The sequence below is a fragment of the Piliocolobus tephrosceles genome, chromosome 16, assembly GCF_002776525.5.
Source record: "Piliocolobus tephrosceles isolate RC106 chromosome 16, ASM277652v3, whole genome shotgun sequence".
Taxonomy (NCBI): Eukaryota; Metazoa; Chordata; class Mammalia; order Primates; family Cercopithecidae; genus Piliocolobus; species Piliocolobus tephrosceles.
In genome coordinates, this window is record NC_045449.1 from 53,710,585 (window position 1) to 53,734,077 (window position 23,493).

Sequence of the window (23,493 nt, forward strand, 5' to 3'; positions counted from 1 at the left end):
CCTCCTGGGTTCACGCCATTCTCCTGCCTCAGCCTCCCGAGTAGCTGGGACTACAGGCGCCCGCCACTTCGCCCGGCTAGTTTTTTGTATTTTTAGTAGAGACGGGGTTTCACCGTGTTAGCCAGGATGGTCTCGATCTCCTGACCTCGTGATCCGCCCGTCTCGGCCTCCCAAAGTGCTGGGATTACAGGCTTGAGCCACCGCGCCCGGCCCAGAGTGAGGTCTTATCTCCTTACCACAGTGCTCATCCCAGAGCTAGGCTCCCAGCTAGTGTTGACTGAAGGGGCAGGCAGGTAGACAGGTAGATGGGGGGACTGAGGGAATTCTACCCCCAGCTGTGCCCCATCTGTCCGGAGTTCAGGGCAAAGGCCTCGCAGGTCAGGGTTTCTCAACCTTAGCTGTGCATCAGAATTACCCAGGGGAGGCTGCAGACACCATGGCCCAGGGCATCTCACCCAGCTGGTGTGGGATGGGGCCTGGGCATCTGTATTTTTAAAAACCACTCTGACCATGACTGAAAATCAGGGTCTCAGGGGCAAGAGGAGAAATCCACCTCCTTAAGAGGCCATGTTCCCTCTGGGGCCAGCCTGTGGCCCTAACGGCTCTAGAGGGTCTCTCAGGGTCTAGACCGTGGCCCTCTGAGTGAATGCCCACTTGGTGCCCCCTGGTCAGGAAGGGGAAAGTGGAACCCTCCTCTCCAGACAAAGAACTGGGCATACATGGCATGTGCCAGGCCGAGGGGTTCACCAGACCCCCCCCGCCACCCACCAGGTCTAGGTAGCCTCTAAATGGTCCCATCCTGAACAATGACAGGGTGAGGGCAGAATGGTTAGGGGGAGCCTGCAGAGCCACCACACTTAGGCACACCCTCCTACACTCCCTCCACCGTGGGAAAGGGGACTGCTCGTTGCCACGACAACCAGGCTCAGCAGCCGAGGCCACCTCCCCTACCTAGGCCAGCCCTCTGATGCCAAGCGCATGGGTGTGGGGGAGGTGAGTGACTAAGACCGGAAATGGGGGTGAGTCACTGGGGCTTGCTCTGTCCAGAGCCTTCTGCAAACAGGCCATCAACATAGGCAGCCTGAACGCCTGACTGGGCCCCCACTGGGGCAGGCTCCCAGTGGAGGGGGCCCCTACTCCTGGCCCCTTACTCTCAGCTCCCCAGGAACCTGTTGGGGTAAGGGATGACATTCCAGGCTGCCCCACAAACTGGCACTGCCCCCCAACCACACACCCAATGGAAAAGCCAAACAGAAGGAGTCCCAGGCGGGGCCAGGTGCTGAGTCCCTGAGTGGGTGCTTCTGTTTCCCCATTGTTCATGCTTCTGAACCCTGGAGCAGTGAGAGGACTAGGGTGTCCAGCAGGAAGGGCAGGACCAACAGGTAAGGAGGCAAGGTCAGAGGGAGGGCTCAGGGCCAGGGCAGTGATGCTACGAGGACCGTGGCTCTCCGTCCAGCCACCCAGTAAACATTTATAGGTCCTGCAAGGCCCAAACCCACAGATGTTGCCTTGACCTTGTTCCTACCTGCTCTGAGCAGGTGCACAAGCCGCCCACCTCCTACTGTTCCCGTGGGGTTTCTATCTACTTGAACCATCTCTGCCTTGATCCTGCAGCTGCTGGGCCAGTGACTGAGTGGGTGGAGACAATCACAAAATAATAGCGGTGAAAATGAGGGTAAATGAGAGCCAAAAGGTGGAAACAACCCGAGTGCTCATCAACACATAAGCCTGTGATCCCAGCACTTTGGGAGGCCGAGGCAGGCGGATCATTTGAGGTCAGGAGTTCAAGACTAGCCTGACCAACATGGTGAAACCCCGTCCCTATGAAAAATACAAAACATTAGCTGGGCATGGTGGCTCACACCTGTAATCCCAGCACTTAGGGAGGCCAAAGCAGGTGGATCCCTTGAGGTCAGGAGATCGAGACCAGCCTGACCAACATGGTGAAACCCTGTCTCTACGAGAAACACAAAACATTAGCCGGGCATGGTGGCTCATGCCTGTAATCTCAGCTACTAGGGAGGCTAATGCAGGAGAATCGCTTGAAACCGGAAGGCAGAGGTTACAGCGAGCTGAGATTGTGCCACTTTACTCCAGCCTGGGCAACAGGGCGAGACTCTGTCTCAAAAAACAAAACAAAACAAAACAAACAAAAAATGAGTGCATAAGCAAAATAGGGTTTATCAATACAATGGAATAATATTCAGCCATGTAAAGGAGTGAAATCTGATGCACGTTACAATATGGATGAACCTTGAAAACATCATGCTAAGTGAAAGAAGCCAGACCCCAAACGACAAATACTATGTGATTCCACCCATGTGAGGTACCCAGAGCAGACAAGTTCACAGAGACAGAAAATAGCTGGGAGGGTACCAGGGGCTGGAATGGGGAGGTAATGGAGAGTTACTGCTTGATGGTTAGTTTCTGTTTGGATGAAGAAAAAGTTTTGGAAATAGGCAACAGTAATGGTTGCACAACAGTGTGAATGTAATTAATGCCAGTGAATTAACCACTTCAAAATGGTTGCAATGGCCAATTTCATTGTATATATTTTGCCATAATTTTTTTTTGAGATGGAGTCTCACTCTGTCACGCAGGCTGGAGTGCAGTGGCGCAAACTCAGCTCACTGCAAGCTCCGCCTCCCGGGTTCACGCCGTTCTCCTGCCTCAGCCTCCCAAGTAGCTGGGACTACAGGTGCCCGCCACCACGCCCAGATAATTTTTTTTGTATTTTTTAGTAGAGACGGGGTTTCATCGTGTTAGCCAGGGTGGTCTCAATCTCCTGACCTCATGATCCACCCGCCTTGGCCTCCCAAAGTGCTGGGATTACAGGTGTGAGCCACCGCGCCTGGCCTATTTTTTTTTTTTTTTTTTTTGAGACAGAGTCTCGTTCTGTTGCCCAGGCTGGAGTGCAGTGGCACGATCTCAGCTCACTGAAACCCCCACTTCCTGGTTCAAGTGATTTCCAGGTAATTGTTGTGTTTTTAGTAGAGACAGGGTTTCACCATGTTGGCCAGGCTGGTCTCGAATTCCTGACCTCAAATGATCCACTCACCTCGGCCTCCCAAAGTGCTAGGATTACAGGCGTGAGCCACAGCACCCGGCCTATTTTACCATAATTTTTAAAGTATAATGATATAATATGCTGGAAACCATTGTATACATTATTTCTTTTTTCTGAGACAGGGTCTTGCTCTGTAGCCAGGCGGGGGTGCAGTGGTACAATAATGGCCCACTGCAGAGCCTTAAGCTCTTGGGCTCAAACAATCCACCTGCCTCAGCCTCCCGAGGAGCTGGGACTACAGACTTGCACCACCAGGCCTGAATAATTTTTAAACTTTTTTGTAGAGTTGGGGTCTCACTGTGATGCCCAGGCTGGTCTCCAACTCCTGGCCTCAAGTGATTCAATAGCCTCTGCCTCCCACGGTGCTCCCCACTGGGTACTGTCAATGGATAAATTATAAGGTATGTGAATTAATATCTCAAAAATGCTGTGAAAGAGACAGACAGCCAGGTCGGCACCCGGTGGAGCTGAGATGTGGTGGAAGTTGGGGGAGTCTGACCCCAAAGGGCTGCGAGTAGCCACAACAGGCACAAGCACACGGAGCCTGGTTTAGGCCGGGCCCATAGTAGGTGCTTAGTAAATGATCACAAAGAAGGAAACTAAGACAGGGCTCTGGGGAACTGAGTCAGTGCCCCAGGTGGAAAGAGGCACCCACACGTTCTGATCCATCTGTCCCCTTAGTCCCATGGCCTCCAGCTGGTACCTTCCCCGGACCAGGACAGCGGCACCTCCCGCCCAATTCAGTGTTGTCAGCTGGGGCTCAGACACCTTCCCAAGCTGCCCGCTTATCTCAGCCTCCACAGAGGGGTCAGGCGTGGTGAGGAAAGGGCAGGCCCAGTTTCTCAACTTCCACAGGCAGCCCGATGGTTTGGGGCGTGGATGGTCTGGGGCCTGAGCAGTTCTGTGAAGGTAGCCAAGACCAGGGACCAGAAACTACCTCATGTCAGAGCCGGAAGGGGCCCCAAATCCCACCCTCTTCACAGGTGCACCACTGAGCTCAGAGAGGACAAGCCCTGTGTGCTAAAGACAGTGCAGGCTGCCCCAGGCAGGGATGGACACAGAGGCTGTGCGGTGGAGACAGGCGCCAGGGCAGCTGGCGGAGAGGGTGGGAGTTCTGTCCAGGCACGTCCTGGAGGGGTGGCATGCAGGGCGGGGTGTGTGCGGGGTGTGTACATAGGGTGTGTGTGTGTGTGTGTGAGGGGGAGAGAGAGACAGTTGTATGAGTGTGAGTGAACGTGTGTGTGCGTGTGAGTGTGATTGTGTGTGTGTACAGAGTTCATGGGTGGAGAGGGTGGAAGGTGGGCCAGCCTGGGGGAAATAGGCGGCTCGCACTTGGGAGGTGCACACAGGGCTCCGCAGGAATGCGAGTCATGCAGGGAACTGCTACAGCCAGCAGCCATGGCCAAGGCCAAGCAGGGAGTAGAGAAAGAGCGTTTCCAGGTGGCCGGGGCCGTGAGGCCCTGGGAGAGGACACAAAATGGCGAGGGGTCCCAAAGACCCTCCCACCCTAATCCTTTAGCCAGCAGGCAGCCTCCGAACCTCAAACACCAGTCATGTCCCCCATGACCCAGCTGGCTGCCACACCCAGGGCTGGAGCCTGGCGGGGGCTCCGTGCCAGAGTCCATAACATTCCTTGGAGAATCAACAAAGTCAGGAAAGGCAGGCGGTGCTTCCCTTGGCCCTGGGCCGGACACAGCAAGGAGGGGTGGCAGCACCCTTTTCTGTGGGGCCAGAACAGGCATGAAGCCTGGTTGGGTGCAGAAGTCAGGGTGGGGGACAGGGAAAGATGTGAGGGAGACCACAGGGCCTGGCAGAGCCAGCCCCCTAGTGCCACCTGGCATGCTCCTGCTTAGCCTGGAGGGCCACCCAGCTTACCCACCACCCAGGCCAGGCACCTGCCAGGGCTGGGGGTTGTTCTGAAGACCCTCACCTGTCAAGCCCACCCACAGCAGTCTCACTCACCCTGCGGGAGACATCCCAGGCAGGCCATGGGCCGAGCCCTCTCGCTCAGGGGCACTTGGTAGTGTATGCAGGCCGGACAGGGAAAGGGGCGGGATTCTGCCCACTCAGGCCTCTGCCCGTGGGGAGGATGGGGGCAGGGGCGGAGCATCAGGGCATAGGCACACACAGGGCTCTGGGGATACAGGGCTGCCAGAGAAAATCCAGGACACACGTTAAATGTGAAATTCAGATAAAAAATAATTTTTTAGTGTAAATACATTCCAAATTTCGCATTTAGTGGAATTCCAAACTTAACTGGGTGTTCTGTATTTTATTTGGCAGCCCTGTGAGGACACTCGTGGGGGCTGGCAGGTGCCCCGTGGGAGAGGAGAGGCCAGCAGACCCCTGCAGGTATCAGCTTCTCTATCAGTCACTGTGCGACAAGCACAGACTCTAGGCCACACTGCCTGGGTTCAAATTTTCTCTCAGCTACTTCCTGGCTCTGAACCCTAGGCAAGTTACCAAACCTCTCTGAGTCTCAGTTTTCTCATCTGTAAGAGAAGGCTACTGGTACTACCTACCTCATATTATTGTGAGCATTAAATGAGATAATATGCGAAAAGCACCTGGGACAGCGACAAAATTGTTCATTAGTATTCACCAGGCTAGCCAAGAATGGTAGCTCACACCTGTAATCCCAGCACTTTTGGGTATGCAAGGCAGGAGGATCCTTTGAGCCCAGGAGTTCAAGACCAGCCTGGACAACACAGTGAGACCCCAACTCTACAAAAAATAAAAACAAAATTAGCTGGATGTGGTAGTATCCAGTCTGCCAGTCTCCCGAGTCCCAGCTACTCGGGAGACTGAGGTGGGAGGATCACTTGAGCTCAGGAACTTGAGGTTGCGGTGAGCCATGATCATGATCATGCCACTGCACTCCAGCCTGGGTGACAGAATGAGACCCTGTCTCATAAACAACAACAGCAACAACAGAAAGTATTCACTGGGAGCCATCATGGAAAAGTAGGCTCTGGCAGTAGGTAGGCATGTGGCTTTGGGCAGTGATTACACCCCTCTGCCGTGAGCTTCCCGTCTGTAATGTGACATGAGGACAGCACCTCTCGCACAGGGATGCCTGAGGATTAAGCAGGATCAGATCTGATGCAAGCTCAGCACAGTGCCTCGCGCATGGCAGGTGATCACTGGGCTCTAGCGCTCCTCTCTCTTCAATGATTCCCTGCAAGTCAGCAGCCCAGCCCAAGAGCGGGGGACTGGAGTGGGGACAAAGGACTCCCACTCACTGTAGGGGTGTTTTCTTCCTCCTTCCCCGCTCATCTGGGTCTCCCTAGTGTGGCCCTAAAAGTTTTTCCTTCCTCAGGCCCCTCTGAGCCACTCCCTGCCCTAGTCCCTTGACCTGATTTGACATAAAATCTATTCTCTGTTAGGCTAAGGGGTGTGGTGATGGCAGGGGCAGACCAAGGTGGGGGAGGCTACCTGGGTGACAGGCCTAGGTCTTGGCCCCTGATGGCCCAAGGGGCTGGGCCCCAAGACTGGGTTTCCTTCTCCACCCTGTCCCTGGGCTCCCTATGGCCTGGGGAAGGGACATTCCCAACAGACTCGGACTCAACATTCCTCTCTCTGCAGTCACTCAGCAGGACAGGGCAGTGGTGAGGAATGAGGGTGGCTGAGATGACATTCTGATACCTACGTAGTTCCCGAGAGTGTCACCTTGATGAGGTGGCCAGAGCTCCCGTGCAGCCTTACTCAGCTGACGGGTACCGACGCCCGGGTTCAGCTGTAATTATTTGTCTGAATGTGACTCTGCCCACTAAACTGTGCACTTCCTGAGGGCAAAGCTCTGTGCTACTCACCTCTGTAGCCCCAGGCCCTGGCACAGCACCCTGGCCCACTAATGCCGCTCAAAAAACGTGTGGGATGAAGACGCCAATGGGCACGGGGCCACCCCTCAGCCCTTCTGCGGCACCCATGACCCTGCTGGGGCTGACTCCCAGGGCTGCCCTCAGCTATCCCCAAACCACACCATTTCTTAGCCCAGAGAATGACACCCGTCGATCACAGACACCTGTCGATCACAGCATAAGTGCTTGTTCAATGCATGCGCAGTTGAATGGATTGCAGGGTAGAGACGGTGTCCTATGTCTCAGGAAACAGAGTGCCAGGCACAGCGCCCCGACAGTCAGCACTCAGGTGGAATGAGTGAGGGTAACAAGAAGGCAAAACTGGCAATCAGGACCCCTGAATTCTGCCCCAAGTTTCACACAGGGTCCCTGGCAGCCTTGTCCTACTGTTCCGGAGCTCCACACCTAGCTTCTCCACCACTGAGTACCAACGGCAGGTCCAACGCAGCACTTCAGTGGCGCGGTCCTTTCCACGTCAGACAACACTCTCGCATGCACCCTCTCATTCAAGCCCTCCACCACCCTGCGGGTCCCACTTTTCCCAGACTCTGAGAGAGTACCAGGGCTCATGTGGTGGGGCACCACCAGGGTGCCAGTCACACTTTGCCCTTTGTTGGCTGTGTGGTCACAGGCAAATTCCTTGCTGTGTCTGAGTCAGTTTCCTCACCTGTGAAATGAGGATTCGCCTCCCAACTAGGAAGTCGAGGAAGATTGCAAGACACCACCTGTGTAACCCACCCAGTGCCAGCTGCCTCTGTGATGTTCCAGTGAGCCACAGTTACATTCCTTCTCCACGACTGACCTCCCCAAATCTGACATGAGAGCCTTGGCTTTCGGGCTTTCTAACTGGTTAGACAAGTCCTGCCAGGGCAGTGTGGTTGTGGCTGCCCCTGTGGGGCGGCGGGTTGGAGGGCTGCTGCGGAGGCCAGCCTCCTCTGCGGAGGCCAATCACAAACTCGCATCCTTCCTAAGGGCCGCCAAGACCCCGAGACACCCTGGCAGACCCTAGATACTGCTGGGGAGCCGGGCGAGGGACACCCCAAGCCTCCCTCTCCCGCTCCACTCTCCCTGGGGACCCCACCAGCGCCTGTGCCCGAATTCGCGCTCCAGACGCCCCGCGGGCGCCCCCTGGTGGGAAGCAAAGAACATCCTAGGCGCCTGGCTCGCCTCGGGACTCTCGCGGATGACCCCAGGTGCGACCCCCGGCTGGACGGCGCTGGCCCTCCGCCCCTAGCCATAGCCTCCCAGCCCCGTACAGCCTGGGGAGTCCACGAACCGCTCCCTGGAGCGCCCCAGACTGGGCCCCTGGGAACGGTCCGCGCCCACCCCACCGCCCCCTGCCCGTCACTGACCCATCTTCTTCAGCGCCCGCAGCCCGGGCCTCTTGGTGCCGCCATCGGAGGGAGTCGGCGGGGACGGGAGCGCGACCGGCGCCGCGACTTGGGCGGCCACCGGGGGCTCCTCCGGCGGGCGGCGGCAGCGCCTCCAGCGGCCGCACAGCATGGCTTGGCAGGGGGCCGGGGCCGGGCCCGGGGTCTGCACACGGGGACAGGGCAGCGGGGCGCCGCTCCGGCCCGGCCCCGGCTCTGAGCGCGGCGGCGAGCGAAGAAACTTAGCAGCGCTGGAGGGAGTCGGAGGAGGCAGCAGGAGGTGGGGCGAGATGGGAAGGGGGCGGGGCCAGGGCGGTGCGGAGGCGGGGCCAGGCGGTGGCCTGGACCCTTGGAGCCTCAGCGCTCACCCCAGCTCGTGAGTCCGCCTCCCCTTAGTCCGGGCGAGCCTCTGAACTTGTCCGTGACGGTGACCAGAGCCCCCATGCTGCGGGGCTGGGGTTGGGAGCCGGCACCGGGGACGAGGGCCATCCTCTGGCACAGACACCCTCTCCTTCCCGGGGACCCTGACTCGAGGCGGACGCAGGACCCCCTTCTCCTTCCCTTCCGCGTCCGCGTCGTGCCGCAGGCCTCAGCAGGGAACCAGACCCGGGACGGGACGCAGGGCCGGGAGCGAAGGCAGAACCCCGGGAGCTGAGCCGCGCGAGACAGCACGAACCCGAAGAGATGGGCATGGGGGTGGGGGAGGTTGGCAGTGACGTCATAGGATTAACCTCCCTGTGCCAGGCCAGGTGCTGCCCTCTCGGAGAGCCACAGGCTCGGAGCTGACGGACCTGGGAAGCGTGAGGCGGAGCCAAGCCTGGAGTCCCCAGCAACTAGTTCTGGGTTCGAGGCTTGGACAGGCCGGCACCCCAGCCCGGCACCTGCGATGTAGTTGTCCGCGACGTCAACCCGTGGGTGGGCATCCGCGTGCGGGTTCTGGTGGCCGAGTCGGGTGTGCACTTATTAATTATATGCAAGCGCCAGAGTGCGTGCGCGAAGTGGGGGACGTCTAGGTGGCAGCGTTTCTGCAGTCGGTGGCCTGGGTCCGGCAGAGAGATGGGCGCACACCGCCACTCAGCGGCGGCCAGCGGCGTGGCATCCTACAGAGAGGCTAGTGCTCAGGGCCTGGATTCGCCACCTGCTTGCCCTGCTCTACCCCATCCTCAGATCTCCCACGCCCAGAGATTCCGCACTCTGGCTTGGGTCCCTACGCCTCTCTGGGGTCCTGAATTTTCTTCCTGATTATCGTCTTCGCCTTTGTACTTTTGATCCTGCCATTCCTTCCTCCAGGAGCAACCCTTCCTTATTCTCCTGGTTTACTCTTCTGTTGTTGTTGTTGGACAAGCTAAGTCTACATTTCTTTTAATTGTTATGGATACTTAATAGTTGCAGAGAATTATGGAGATGCATGTGATGTTTTGGTATAGGTATAAAATGTGCAATGATCAAATCAAGGTAATTGAGATACCCATCACCTCAAGCATGTATCATTCCTTTGTATTAGGAACATTCCAATTCCACTTTTAGTTATTTTTATTTGTATTTTATTTATTTGTTTATTTATTACAGACAAGTTCTCACTACTTGGTTGCCCAGGGTGGAGTGCAGTGGCATTATCAGAGCTCACTGCAGCCTCAAAGCAATTCTCTTACCTTGGCCTCCCAAAGTGTTGGGACTACAGGCCTGAGCCACCACGTCCCGTCCAGTTATTTTGAAATATACAATAAATTGGCCAGATGCGGTGGCTCACGCCTGTAATCCCAGCACTTTGGGAGGCAGAGGTGGGACGATCACTTGAGGCCAAGTATTGAAGACCAGCCTGGGCAACATAATGAGACCTCTGCCTCTACAAAAATTGTTTTTAAAATAATTAATTTTAAAAGATACAATACATTATTGGTAACTATAATCGTTGTATTGTGTTACCGAATGCTGGATCTCATTCATTCTAACTGTATTTTTGTACCCATTTCACCCCCTCCCCAGTACCTTTCCCAGCCTCTGGTAACCATCATTCTGCAATCTACATTTTGCTTTTTTTTTTTTTTTTTTTTTTTTTTTGAGATGGAATCTCACTCTGTCGCCCAGACTGCTGGAGTGCAGTGGGGCAATCTTGGCTCACTGCAATCTCCACCTCCCGGGTTCAAGCAATTCTCCTGCCTCAGCCTCCCCAGTAGCTGGGATTACAGGCACGCACCACCACGCCCGGCTAATTTATGATTTTTAGTAGAGACGGGGTTTCACTATGTTGACCAGGCTGGTCTCAAACTCCTGACCTCAGATGATCCGTCTGCCTTGGCCTCTCAAAGTTCTGGGATTACAGGCATGAGCCACGGTGCCCGACCGTCTTCCAAAACTCAGCTGTGATGTCCCTCCTCCAGAACGCCTGACGACAGGACATGACTTTTGTTAATCCCCAGTGCCTAAACGTGTAAAGAGGTGAGGGGGTTGCCTAGGATCGGCCAGGCCTGGATATCAGCGAACAGATGCGGATTTCCACCAGGGGGCGCTAGGACGCCACGACCTTTCACTATGTGCACCAGGGGGCGCTGCCGCCCGCCTTGGCCATCCCGGGCTGGGAAGTCCGACCCTAGGATTAAGCCCCGCCTAATTGGGAAAGGCTCTGAGAAACTATTTGCATTTTCTTGAAAGGGCCGCGCTGAATGGTTGAGGTAGATAAGCCGACTGTGAAACAAGCTCTCTCATTGGCTTAAATTTCCCCCCTCGCTCTGCGTCGGCATCCCGGCCCTACTGGACCCCGGGGACAGTAGGAAGCCGCGGGGTGGTGGCTAGAGAGGACCCAGGTGTCCCGGCAGTGGGCGCCGCAGGGCGCAGGCTGGGCCAAGGTGCAGGCGGCCAGGGTGGGAGACTGTTCGCCCCTCCCTGACTCCTCCTCTCTTCTCTGCCTGTCCAGGAGTTGGAGATGTGCAGCTAAAGAAAGCGCATCTGGGGACGGACACATCTGGCACTGCGGCCCTTGCCACCTGCCTCTCCACCCACCGAGGCCGTGGCGACCCTGGCCCCACCACGCTACCTTGAGGTAGGAAAAGGAGGCTCCTCAACCACAACTTCTGACCTCCCAGGGTGTCTCCCTCGGGCCTCTGAAGAGCTTAGTTTGCCCCTCTGGGAAGTGGATCCTTGGCTTATGGTGCCGGGGGTACCCTGGAGGCCCCCTCACACGAAGGCTGCTTCTTGCAGAGTCGCTCAAAAGTAGGGCCCCAGGGCTCGCAGCAGCATGGGCACCGAGAAAGAAAGCCCAGAGCCCGACTGCCAGAAACAGTTCCAGGCTGCAGTGAGCGTCATCCAGAACCTGCCTAAGAACGGTGAGGCTGCGGGGACTCGCATTTGGACTCGCATTCAGGACGCCTGGGGTCTGACTCTGAAGAAAGAATGGTCCTGATCACTGCAGTTTTTACAGACAAGCCCCTTCCTGAGCTGTCCTGGGGGTCCCCTCCACTTCCTGCCCCAGTCCAGATGCCCTGGGTGGGACCCATCTCCACCTCTGCCCTTTCCAAGCGGGGTTCTCCCGCCCCTCCGCCCCTTGGAGCTGGGAGTGATGTTCTGCCCTGGCTTCCCAACTCTGCCCAGGTTCTTACCGCCCCTCCTATGAAGAGATGCTGCGGTTCTACAGTTACTACAAGCAGGCCACCATGGGGCCCTGCCTGCTCCCCCGGCCTGGGTTCTGGGACCCCATTGGACGATATAAGTGGTGAGCTCCCGGCTGGCTGGGCAAACAAGCCTCAGCGGTCAAGCAGCCCTCTCACAGCCCTCTGCCCCCAGGGACGCCTGGAACAGTCTGGGCAAGATGAGCAGGGAGGAGGCCATGTCTGCCTACATCACTGAAATGAAACTGGTGGCACAGAAGGTAGGGGCTGCAGGTTCCCTGTCCCCAGGCTCCTGGACAGGGGGCCTGCCCCTTGCCCTTCCAGTTCTGACCCTCACTCCATTTCCTAAACATGGACCCCCTCATGGGAATCACCACCTTCACGTTACCCCCAGCCCTGCCTATCTTTGGCCCCTGACTGGGCACAGGGTGGAGGTGTGTGACAGGGCAGGAGCAGGGCGGAAGGGACAGGATGCCACTCCCTCCCCAACAGACCCCCTCCCCCACAGGTGATCGACACAGTGCCCCTGGGTGAGGTGGCAGAGGACATGTTTGGTTACTTCGAGCCCCTGTACCAGGTGATCCCTGACATGCCGAGGCCCCCAGAGACCTTCCTGAGAAGGGTCGCAGGTCAGACTCCCAGGCTGGGAGCTCCAACAGTGCTGAGTGAACTCGGGCTAGGTCTAGCCTGAGGTGGGCTGGGGGCGAGGGCTCCAGGTGACATCCCTGTTAGAACCCCCATGCCCCTGAGAGGTGGATCTCAGGCAGCATCCACGGCTCATCCTGAATAGGGGCTTGATCACACTGGGAGGTGCCAACCTCTCCCCAGCCCCACCTCTGGGTGCTGTGTCTTGGCAGGTTGGAAAGACCAGGTTGTGAATGGAGATGCTGGGGCTGTTTCAGAGCCTCCCTGCCTCCCCAAGGCACTGGCACCCCCAAGCCCAGGTGAGTGCTTGAGCAGGAGGGGTGGACCAAACCCAGGCTGGGGGAGGACTGGAGGGGAGAAGGTTGGATGCCACGCTGTGCCCTCCACAGACACTGAGACTTCCTGTGCTCCCAAAGGCAGGGACTGGGGTCTAGGATTCCTGTTCCAGGGCCTTGCTTCTGGCACCCATCTGTGCCTCAGGTGGTGATATCTCCAGTGCCTTGTATCTCGAGAGTGTCTCCTAAACAGGTGCTTCTGTCCAGTGCACACCTCTGCTCTCCCTCCACAGCTTCCTCTGGGCAGTAACTCTACCAATCCCTCCACAGAGTCCCATCCACCCAGAGACCTGGACTCCGAGGTTTTCTGTGATTCCCTGGAGCAGCTGGAGCCTGAGCTGGTGAGACTAGTCCCTGTTCCCCTTTTTCCCACCCTACTGTGCTCCCACTCCCACCCTCAGCCCTCTGACTCATCTCAGCAGGTTTGGGCAGAGCAGCGGGCAGCATCTGGAGGAAAGCGTGATCCCAGGAACAGCCCCGTGCCCCCTACAGAGAAAGGTGAGCTCCTGCCCAACCTTTCACCCACTTCTGCCTTTTCTTGTGGTCTTGGCATCCCAGGCCTTCTCTTGGCTGCCTTTCTAGGGCAGAGGTGAAAGTCCATTGCTGGGCACTGAGCGAGAAGCCTCTGTCCAGGAAGGGCTGCCAATCAGCCAGATACCTGCCTGGATAGGCAAAGTCCCCGCCCTCCCTCCTGTCCCCAAAGGGCACCCAGGAGTCTGTACCCTCTGCAGGTGCTGAGTAAGGCCAGCGGGATGGGAGTCCTAGCCCAGCTCTCCCACCTACAGCTGCACAGCCTCGGGAAGTCATCTATACTCTCTGGAACCCCCGTTTGGAAATCTCAGAAGACAATGAGCTCTGCCCTCTTCCCTTCTAGAACTCCTGTTGTGTGTCAGGTCCTGTATGGACATTTTCAAAAGTATCTCCCTTATTCCTCTGAGCAAGCAGCCCTGTGAAGATGACATCTTCTCCTAATTTTTAGATGACAAAATGATGCCCAGAGAAGTTAATGACTTTGGCCGGGCTTAATGGCTCACGCCTGGAATCCAGCACTTTGGGAGGCCAAGGCAGGCAGATCACCTGAGGTCAGGAGTTTGAGACAAGCCTGGCCAACATGGTGAAACCCTGTCGCTACTAAAAATACAAATATTAGCCAGGTGTGGTAGGCACCTATAGTCCCAGCTATTCGGGAGGCTGAGGGAGGAGAATCGCTTGAATCCAGGAGGCGGAGGTGGCAGTGAGCCGAGATCGTTGTGCCACTGCACTCCAGTCTGGGTAACAGAGCAAGACTGTCTCAAAAAAAAAAAAAAAAAAAAAAGTTAATGAGTTGATCTGCGTCATAAGCGGCCATGCTGGGATTAAACCTCCAGCAGCCCGTTACTCAGCTACATAGATGGACTTTGCAAGAATCACACTTGGTCCAGGCATTGGGTTGCACTCCCACACTTTCCTGGGCTTGCCCCAGCCTGCCGCCCCACTGCCCAGAGCTGAACTGCCTCCTGAGCCCCCTTCCCTGTGTGTCTGTGCTCCGCAGAGGGGAGCACAGCGGGGCCCCAGGAGTTGGACGTGTGGCTGCTGGGGACAGTTCGAGCACTGCAGAAGAGCATGCAAGAGGTGCAGGCGAGGGTGCAGAGCTTGGAGAGCATGCCCCGGCCCCCCGTGCAGGTGAGTCCCCCACCCCATCGGACAAGATGATGGCAGATTCTGGTCTCTATTCTGGGCTCCTCATCCAGCCACTTTTGTTTTTGTCCTCACGCCTCCACCTGCCCACATCTCTCTCCAGAGAATGGCGTGGCTCCTGCAGCAGACAGGAGGTGGGGGTGAGGGTGGAGGGGGCTGACGTGCTTCCACTCTCAAGGCAGAGTGGGCCGGGCCCTTTGCCGTTCTCCCCTCCATCTGCCTGGAGAGAAGCTAAGCCTCAGGACTAATCTCGCGTGGGAAGGGTCATGATGTGTCTGCTCTGGGCACTGAGGATGCTGGTCCCTGTTGTCCCTCTGTCAGGTCTACCATTCCCAGAATTAGGATTTGCCCCAAATGGTTCAGCCCTTGCATCCCTCTCAACTCCTAGCTCTGCTTGCCCCTGACACTTGGGCTCCTGGGCTTCTGCAAACTAAATAACAGCTGCCATTGCTGGAGCCCCGCTAGGCGCCAAACACTCATGGGCATCTTCCCACTGAATTCACACAACAGCCCTAGGGATAGAGTTTCTTTTCACCTCCCTTTCAGAGAGGGAAACTAAGGCTCCAAAGGGCTAATTTGCCTGAGGGCACATAGCCTGGGAGAGCCTCTCTGAGCTGCTGTGAGGATTCAGCCATGCATGTTGGTGCTTCCGTGGTGCCCACCACACAGAAAGCCTTCTCCAGTCAGTTCTGTTGCTACTATTGCTGTTAATATTAACACTAAGCGATGGAGTTGGCAGTGGTCCCTAGTCTGTCTGCCTGCAAAGCTGGTACCCACCATTAACTGTGAGTGGGTCTGTTCTTGAACAGCCTGAGGTGGTGGGGGCAGGAGAGGGCTGGATTCCCAGATGTGAGGGGTCTCTGGGGTGACCTCTAACCCACTCAGCACAGCGGGGGTGAGTTTCCTCAGATCCACGATGGCTAACTTTTCAACACTGCCCCTCCCCCTCAACAGGGCTTGCTTTCTTTTCTTTTTTTCTGTTTTTGTTTGTTTGTTTGTTTGTTTTTTGATTTTGAGATGAAGTCTTGCTCTGTCGCCCAGGCTGGAGTAGAGTGGCATGATATCGGCTCACTGCAACCTCCGCCTCCTGGGTTCAAGTGATTCTCCAGCCTCCAGAGTAGCTGGTACTACAGGCGGCACCACCATGCCCGGCTATTTTTTGTATTTTTAGTAGAGACGGGGTTTCACCATGGTCCCCCGGATGGTATCAATCTCTTTTTTTTTTTTTTTTTTTTTTTTTTGAGACGGAGTCTCGCTCTGTCACCCAGACTGGAGTGCAGTGGCTGGATCTCAGCTCACTGCAAGCTCCGCCCCCCGGGTTCACGCCATTCTCCTGCCTCAGCCTCCCGAGTAGCTGGGACTACAGGCGCCGCCACCTCGCCCGGCTAGTTTTTTGTATTTTTAGTAGAGACGGGGGTTTCACCGTGTTAGCCAGGATGGTCTCGATCTCCTGACCTCGTGATCCGCCCGTCTCGGCCTCCCAAAGTGCTGGGATTACAGGCTTGAGCCACCGCGCCCGGCCGTGGTATCAATCTCTTGACCTCGTGATCCACCCGCCTCAGCCTCCCAAAGTGCTGAGATTACAGGTGTGAGCCACCACGCCAGGCCCCCTTTTCTTTTTTTCCTACCATTTACTACTTTTAAATGTTGAAGATTTTTAAAGTAGATTACAGGCCAGCATGGTGGCTCACACCTGTAATCCCAGCACTTTGGGAGGCTGAGGAGGGAGGATCTCTTGAGACTGGGAGTTCAACACCAGCCTGGGCAACATAGCAAGATCCTATCTCAAACAAACAAACAAACAAAAAAACAGATTATAATCATGATGTTCCACCCTGAAAGAGTTGGGTTCATATCTCTCAAAATAGGCTGGGCGTGGTGGCTCACACCTGTAATCCTAGCAATTTGCAGACCCGCCTGGCCAACATGGCGAAACCCCGTCTCTACTAAAAATACAAAACTTAGCCGGGCGAGGTGGCAGGCACCTGTAATCCCAGCTACTCAGGAGGCTAAGGCAGGAGAATCACTTGAAACTGGGAGGCAGAGGTTGCAGTGAGCCGAGATTGTGCCACTGCACTCCAACCTAAGTTACAGAGCAAGTCTCCGTCTTAAAAACAAACAAACAAAAAAATATATCTCTGAAAATAAGAACATTCTACCTAGCCCAAACATCATATTACACACAATTATTAATTTCTTAATATCATCAAATATCCAATCTAAATTCCAATTTCTCCAGTTATCCTGAAACCACCATTTCCAACTGCTGTTTTTCCAGTCTAGGACCACACATTGCATCTGTTCCCCTTTCAATTCTCTGTTAATCTAGCTTAGTCCTTCTCCTTGTTATTGACTTGCTGACCAGCCTGAGCTGGTGTCCTATAGAATGTTCCACCTTTTGGGTCTAATTACATCCTCATGGATGGTTCCTCGATATACATTTCCTATGAACTGGAGATTAGATCTAAACACTGGATTAGAGTCAAATTAAACATTTGGGCTGGGCACGGTGGCTCACGGCTGTAATCCCAGTACTTTGGGAGGCTGAGGCAGGCAGATTGCTTGAGCCCAGGAGTTTGAGACCATCCTGGGCAACATAGTGAGACCCTGTCTCACAAAATATATTTTTAAAAATTAGCTGGGCATGGACTGAAGCAGGAGGATCGCTTGAGCCCAGGAGATTGAGACTGCAGTGAACTATCATGGTGTCATTGCACTCCAGCCTGGGCGACAGAGTGACACCTTGTCTCAAAAAAACACAAAACACAAAAAACCACAACATTTTGGACCAGACTACATCAGAGGTGATGTTTTTTCATGGCAGAGGACACATGCTATCTGGATGTCCCACCATTAGTAACTCTAGCATGGACCACTGGCATGGTTGAAGGGAGTCTGATCCCACCATTGTAAAGTCATGTTTTGCTCCTGCAGTCAGATAATATCCAGTCCCGCATCAACTCCATTTGCCAGTTTTTGACAATTGCTAATCCTTGCCTGAGTCAATAATTTAGTGATTGCCAAAAAAAAGCTGACTTTTAAATGCTATGATTCCTTTAACATCTATTAGCTATCATTTGTGTACTGTTTCCCTCATCATCTTGAGTTTCCCTGAAATACAGTGGAAAGGAAGGATAAATGCTTCATTCTTTCTCTTTAGTTACATATTTTTAAAGTAAGAAATTGGGGCCGGGCGCGGTGGCTCAAGCCTGTAATCCCAGCACTTTGGGAGGCCGAAACGGGTAGATCACGAGGTCAGGAGATCGAGACCATCCTGGCTAACACAGTGAAAACCCGTCTCTACTAAAAAATACAAAAAACTAGCTGGGCGAGGTGGCGGGCGCCTGTAGTCCCAGCTACTCGGGAGGCTGAGGCAGGAGAATGGCGTGAACCCGGGGGGCGGAGCTTGCAGTGAGCTGAGATCCGGCCACTGCACTCCAGCCTGGGCCACAGAGCGAGACTCCGTCTCAAAAAAAATAAAAATAAAAATAAAAAAATAAAGTAAGAAATTAATTTAGGCTAGGTATGGTGGCTCGCACCTATAATCCCAGCACTTTGGGAGGCTGAGGTGGGCAGGTAGGTCACCCAAGGTCAGGAGTTTGAGACCAGCCTGACCAACATGGTGAAACCCCGTCTCTACTAAAAATACAAAAATTAGCTGGGCATGGTGGCAGGCCTCTGTAATCCCAGCTACTCAGGAGGCTGAGGCAGGAGAATCGCTTGAATCCAGGAGGCGGAAGTTGCAGTGAGCCGAGATTGTGCCGCCACGTTCTAGCCTGGATGACAGAGCAAGACTCCATCTCAACAAAAAAGGAAAAAGGAAAATAAAGAAATTAATTTAAAAGCCACCTACCTAAATGGTGACAAAATTCCAGTTTTCTCTTGAGTATCACTGTGGGCTCATGGATTTCACAGATTCCGTATTCCCAGGAGCCACAGTCATTCTTCTTCTTCTTCTTCTTCTTTTTTTTTTTTTTTTTTGAGATACAGTCTCACTCTGTCAGTCAGACTAGAGTGCAGTGGTGCGATCTTGGCTCACTGCAACCTCCGCCTCCCGGTTCAAGCAATTCTTTGCCTCAGCCTCCCGAGTAGCTGGGATTAAAGGTGCCTGCCACCATGCCCGGCTAATTTTTTTGTATTTTTAGTAGAGACAGGGTTTCACCATCTTGGCCAGGCTGGTCTTGAACTCCTGACCTCATGATCTGCCCGCCTCAGCCTCCCAAAGTGCTGGGATGACAGGCGTGAGCCACCGCGCCCGGTCTGCCCCAGTCATTCTTTTTGATGCTTAGTCACAACTCTGGCCATTCGCGACCCTTTCAAACCGGGTCCTATGTTCTTATAACACGACCTGATGAATCTTTAAAAGCGGCCTTGCTTTCCTGGTACAAGGCGCCCCACATTCACTTCCACCTTCCCTGCCCTAGGCCTGGAATCAACCACTTCTCCACGGAGCCTTGGCTCCTTTTTAGTGGAGAATGATAGTTGGAAACTAAAATCTGGGTACCCAGGGCTCTCATTTGAAATATGTGGCACATCCTTAACAACAGAGGTCTTCAGGTAATACCAACGGTCATTGCTTTGTGGCCCAGAGAAGATGGCATGGAAGCCGCTCCCTCTACCCACAGCCCTTCCAGCCTCTCTTGACACTGGGATTGCCCTGGGAAGGAAGATGTGGGAGGGAGTTGGCATTCAACCTGTCAGGACCACCTGGGGGCCACTTCCCTTCTAGTGTTGCAGACTTGGGGCAGGGTCTTTCCAGTCTCCCACTGAATTGGAAGCAGGTTCCTAGGGAGGTTGTGCTGAGGCCTGGACTGGCCTCTGACTCCTTCCCTCTTGGCTGCAGAGGCCGCAGCCCAGGCCCAGTGCTCGGCCATGGCCCCTTGGGCTCCCGGGGCCCACGCTGCTCTTCTTCCTCCTGTGGCCCTTCGTCGTCCAGTGGCTCTTCCGAATGTTTCGGACCCAAAAGAGGTGACTGTCAGTGGACGGGTCTCTGCAGCCAACTGAGACTATGTTATGTGCCATGAGCCTTCCTAGGGTTTGAAGAACAGCATTCAAAATTCCCCCTCCTGTCAGTGTTTGCCTTCGCACCTCCTCCCCTAACGCAGCGTGGGGTGCAAATAAGACCCCACCCCTCCCTGCACCTTCATAGGGACGCTTCCTTCCCTCCCCGCAACCACCCCAGGCTTCCCTGGGAGGCTGCAGTTGTGGTGCACGTCCCCGGTGCTGGGTTGGCCGTGACTCGGGGGCGGGGCTATCGGGTCTCAGCCCCTGCCCTCCCCACCCTCTGGGTCACCTGACTCTCTTCCCACCCCTGCTTCTTCCCGAAGAGGTTCAGCTCTTGGGCAAGTTGGGACTCGGGCCGGGGCCTGGAAGAATGATTGGCTGGGAGGCTGCGGGAGGGAGGCCAGGAGGCCCCGACCAGTTGGGAGGAGTGAGCAGGCCCCGGGGGAGGGGGATGAGCGCAGTTTCCTCGCCTTCCTCCCCTGCCGGCCCCCTCCGCCCCCACACACACTCAGGACGTCTTCACTGAAGGTTCACTTACAAACGAATGTTTCACTCAATAAAAGAAAACCATAATCTTCTACTGTCTGGTCCCCTACGGAGGGAGCGGGGAGCGGGGCCTGGAGCGGGAGAAGCACAAGTCCTTTTCCTGCTCCCCACCCAGTGCCCCCTTGATGGCCCTGAAAGAGGCCAGCGGTTGGTGATTCTGAATGGGGAATATTTTCCCTCCTCCCCGGGCAAGCGAAGGGAAAACAGGCCTCGGTGTGGAGGGGAGAGGGAGGGAAACCAAGGGTGGCCCGGGTCGGGAGGGGGGCACCCTTGGGAGGGCGGAGCCAACGGGGGTCGGGCCGAGGGCGCGGCCCTGCCCGCCGCCCCGTCGGGGACGCGGGGTCCGAGCGAGCTGGGGGTGGCCGGGAGGAGCGGAGCAGGGCTGGGCGGGGTCGAGGAGCTGGTTTGGCCCCCGCCTGAAGGGGACGGCGGCAGCTCCAGCTCCGCGCCCCGGGCGTAGGGATGGGTTCCGAGCCCTAGGCTCCAGAAATGTCCGCTGCCCCCTCCTCAGCTGCCTGTTCCCAGTGCCTCACCTTGATCTCTGGGCCTGGGCCTTCCCAGGGAATTTTCTGGAAGGCCAAGGCCCGGCGAGAACCTCGTCGTCGCCCAGCCCTGAGTAGAGGGCAGGACCCTGCGCGCCTGGAAGCCCCCGTCGGGGTGGGCCGAGCGCCCGCGTGCACTCGCCTTCTGGGGGGTACAGGCCAGAGGCTTTGGCCTCCCTCGGTCAGCACCAGCTCTGTCGTCGTGCGCCGCCTTGACTCAAGCCACGGCCCGGCCCATATTCAACGGCGAAACTGGCCGCTCTGGGCGCCGCCTGGTGCCAGCGCCTCCAAGTCCACTGGCCAGGGTCCCTACCAGAGTCCCCCGCCGCTGCCACCACCTGGGCCCTAGGACCTTCCTACCCCTGGGTAAGGAAGAGGCAGTTCTGAAGGTCCCTGGCTGAGATCCTTAAACTCTTGAGTTCCCTGTCAGCCTCTAGTCTTGACCACCGCCCCAGGCTTGGCCATCATTGACCCCATTGGAAGCCACAGTCACTCTTTAGTCGTCAGTCCTTTCCAAGCCGGGAAGGCATCCCTGAGGCTAGACGGTGCGCTCTGCACGGGTCAGCCCAGGGACACAAGCACAGGCTGAATAGCCCCTGTGATATGGCTGGACTGCAGCAAGCAGGACAGACAACAGCAGGGCCACCTTGGTAGGGGATGCAGGCCCAGGGCTGAAGCCAGCTCCACCACTTGCACAGTAGCTGTGGAACTTGGGCAAGATTTTTTTTTTTTTTTTTGAGACCGAATCTGGCTTTGTTGTCAGGCTGGAGTGCAGTAGTGCGATCTGGGCTCACTGCAACCTCTGCCTCCCAGGTTCAAGCGATTCTCCTGCCTCAGCCTCCCCGGAGTAGCTGGGACTACAGGCACATGCCACCACGCCCGGCTAATTTTTTGTATTTTTAGTAGAGATGAGGTTCACCGTGTTAGCCAGGATGGTCTCGATCTCCTGACCTCATGATCAAAGTGCTGGGATTACAGGTGTGCGCCCCCACGCCCGGCCCTTGGGGAAGATTCTTAACTGCTCTGGGCTTGGGTGGCCCTTGTTTGTGAAATAGTGTTGATCTCTTCTTCATAAGGCAGTCCTGGGGTTTACCAGTGATGGGGCATGTTAAATGTCTGGCAAAGGGTTAGAACCCAGCTAATAGTAAAGGTGCCTGGCCCCTTGACAGAATTCTAGAATTCCACAAGCCATTCCTCAGTCCACCTCTCCTCCAATATGACAAATGAGACCATACAATGGAGCCCAGTCCAGGACACTGAGGCTGGGCTCAGCTGTACCTTCCAAATGCTCCAGATTGGGGTACCCCAGAATCATCTGGAGTCTGAAGATGTGGTAACAATTTGGAGATCTCTGTAATAACCAAGTTCTCTGCAAAACCCCTTTTTCCTCCAGGAGAGCTCTGAGGGGCAGTTCTTGCTCTCAGGAAGCCTGCTAAGGGATGAAGCCACACAGAGTGGGGAGCTTTTCAGGTGGACCCGAGTTCTTGGAAGCCCATAGAAAACAAACGAAAGTGTTCATTTTCAGAATACATAGCTGTGCCCAGAGGCCCGCGTGCTTGCTTGTGGCTCCCCTTAGAGGCATCTACATTGGCCATGCCCATCACCACTGGCCCCCGCCCCCCAATATCTCATACTGCCCAGAGCCACCGAGGTCCCAGACTAGCCCTTTCCTGGCACATAATGCTTGGTCTTCCTAAAATGCCCCTCTTCATGCCACTTTGCCTGAAAGTTCTTCATCCTTCAGAGCCAGCCAGGAAGTCACTTGCTCCTGACACTTGCCCATAATTCCCAGCTCCCACGCACTCAGCTCATTGGCTCCCACCGGGATTTCCCTCACTTGCCCTTTTGGCTGGCTGTGGTCTGATGGCCTCCACAGTCCATGAGCAACTTGAAGGCAAGGATGGCATCCCACCCCTCTTTGTACCCTCCTGGATGCCAAATGATATAGGGGCCGAATAAGGTTGAAGTTGTTGGGAATGAAAAGAACAAAATCCAGAGTTTTTCCCGATTTTAAGAAAAAACGGGGTTTTGTGTTTGTGACAGAAAGAAAAATGGCATGGGGAGGTCACAAAGACCCGCGCTGTAGCCAGAACTGCCCCATGGTTGTCATGTGACCTTGGACAAGTCACTTATTTTCCGGGTGTCTTAGAGATGCCTTATCTGTAAAATGGAGACAGTCATTCCTATCGTGCCTAACTCGCCAGGCTGTGGTGAGGTCACATGGTTCTGTGCGTAAAAGGTGCACAGTGCAAACGTGCTGGAATGTCAGGGATGCTACTAAGGAAGCAAGAAGAAGAAAGGGTCACTGGGTGTGTGGCGAGGGAGAAGTGGAAAGGGCGCCAAGATTTTAGGCCCCAGTGACTGGTGTGGAGGGTTCTCTGGGTCCTCTCAGTCCCTGTTTATGGAGGGCAGGGCGCTTGGGTCTGGAGAATTTCACTCGGAGAAACTATGCCCCCGGGGGAATCGGCCCCCCAGCCCTGCGCCAGAATCCCCTGCCGCAAGTTTCGGGGCAAGGTCTCCTCCATGCTTCCCTCTCAGTCTTGCCCAGCGCCCACTTACGAGGAAGGGCCTCTGCAGGTGAGACCGGCTTCCCTCTCGGACAGCCAGGGCTGATGATTTCAACTCATTAATCATTCCGAACCTTTCATTAATCATTCCGAACCTTTCCCAACAAACAGCCTCATGGCTGGCCCAAACCTCCCCTGTCCCGGCTCAGGAAATGATCTCGGTCGGAAGTGAAAAGACCAAATCGGCCCCAGGAGGCCATTTTCTTCGACAGAAGCTGAGGCCTGGGGGCGAGGCCTTCCCCCCGCTTCCCTTCCATTCCCCCGCTCCCCCCTCC

The 23,493-nt window shown here is 55.6% G+C and overlaps 2 protein-coding genes across 3 annotated transcripts in view; one reads left to right on the forward strand and one right to left on the reverse strand.

Moving 5' to 3' along the window:
• The window catches only part of PLCD3 (phospholipase C delta 3), a 26,684-nt gene extending 18,091 nt beyond the window's left edge, over nt 1-8,593 (reverse strand). The window contains exon 1 of the mRNA XM_023191415.2: nt 8,280-8,593. Coding sequence (XP_023047183.1) covers nt 8,280-8,430 — 151 coding nt within the window. The 5' untranslated portion in view covers nt 8,431-8,593. The remainder of the gene's footprint in view (nt 1-8,279) is intronic.
• A 1,964-nt stretch (nt 8,594-10,557) lies between these two features.
• Nucleotides 10,558-20,141, forward strand: ACBD4 (acyl-CoA binding domain containing 4). Of its 2 annotated transcripts, none has more exons than XM_023191414.2 (10): nt 10,558-11,337; nt 11,496-11,620; nt 11,886-12,006; nt 12,078-12,162; nt 12,411-12,531; nt 12,760-12,846; nt 13,153-13,223; nt 13,320-13,380; nt 14,414-14,544; nt 19,403-20,141. In XM_023191414.2, the coding sequence occupies exons 2-10, from the start codon at nt 11,533-11,535 to the stop codon at nt 19,529-19,531; spliced, it is 894 nt and encodes a 297-aa protein (XP_023047182.1). In that variant the 5' UTR covers nt 10,558-11,337; nt 11,496-11,532; the 3' UTR covers nt 19,532-20,141. The 2 variants fall into 2 exon arrangements, with proteins under 2 accessions (XP_023047182.1, XP_023047181.1); XM_023191413.1 differs by having other exon boundaries at nt 10,563-11,337; nt 13,305-13,380.
• Nucleotides 20,142-23,493: the final 3,352 nt, after the last annotated feature.

Coding starts and splice junctions, on each gene's coding strand:
- ACBD4 (XM_023191413.1), top strand. CDS start 11,533: ATGGGCACCGAGAAAGAAAGCCCAGAGCCCGACTGCCAGAAACAGTTC. Junction 11,621..11,885: donor CCAGAACCTGCCTAAGAACG/GTGAGGCTGCGG, acceptor AACTCTGCCCAG/GTTCTTACCGCCCCTCCTAT. Junction 13,381..14,413: donor CGTGCCCCCTACAGAGAAAG/GTGAGCTCCTGC, acceptor TGTGCTCCGCAG/AGGGGAGCACAGCGGGGCCC.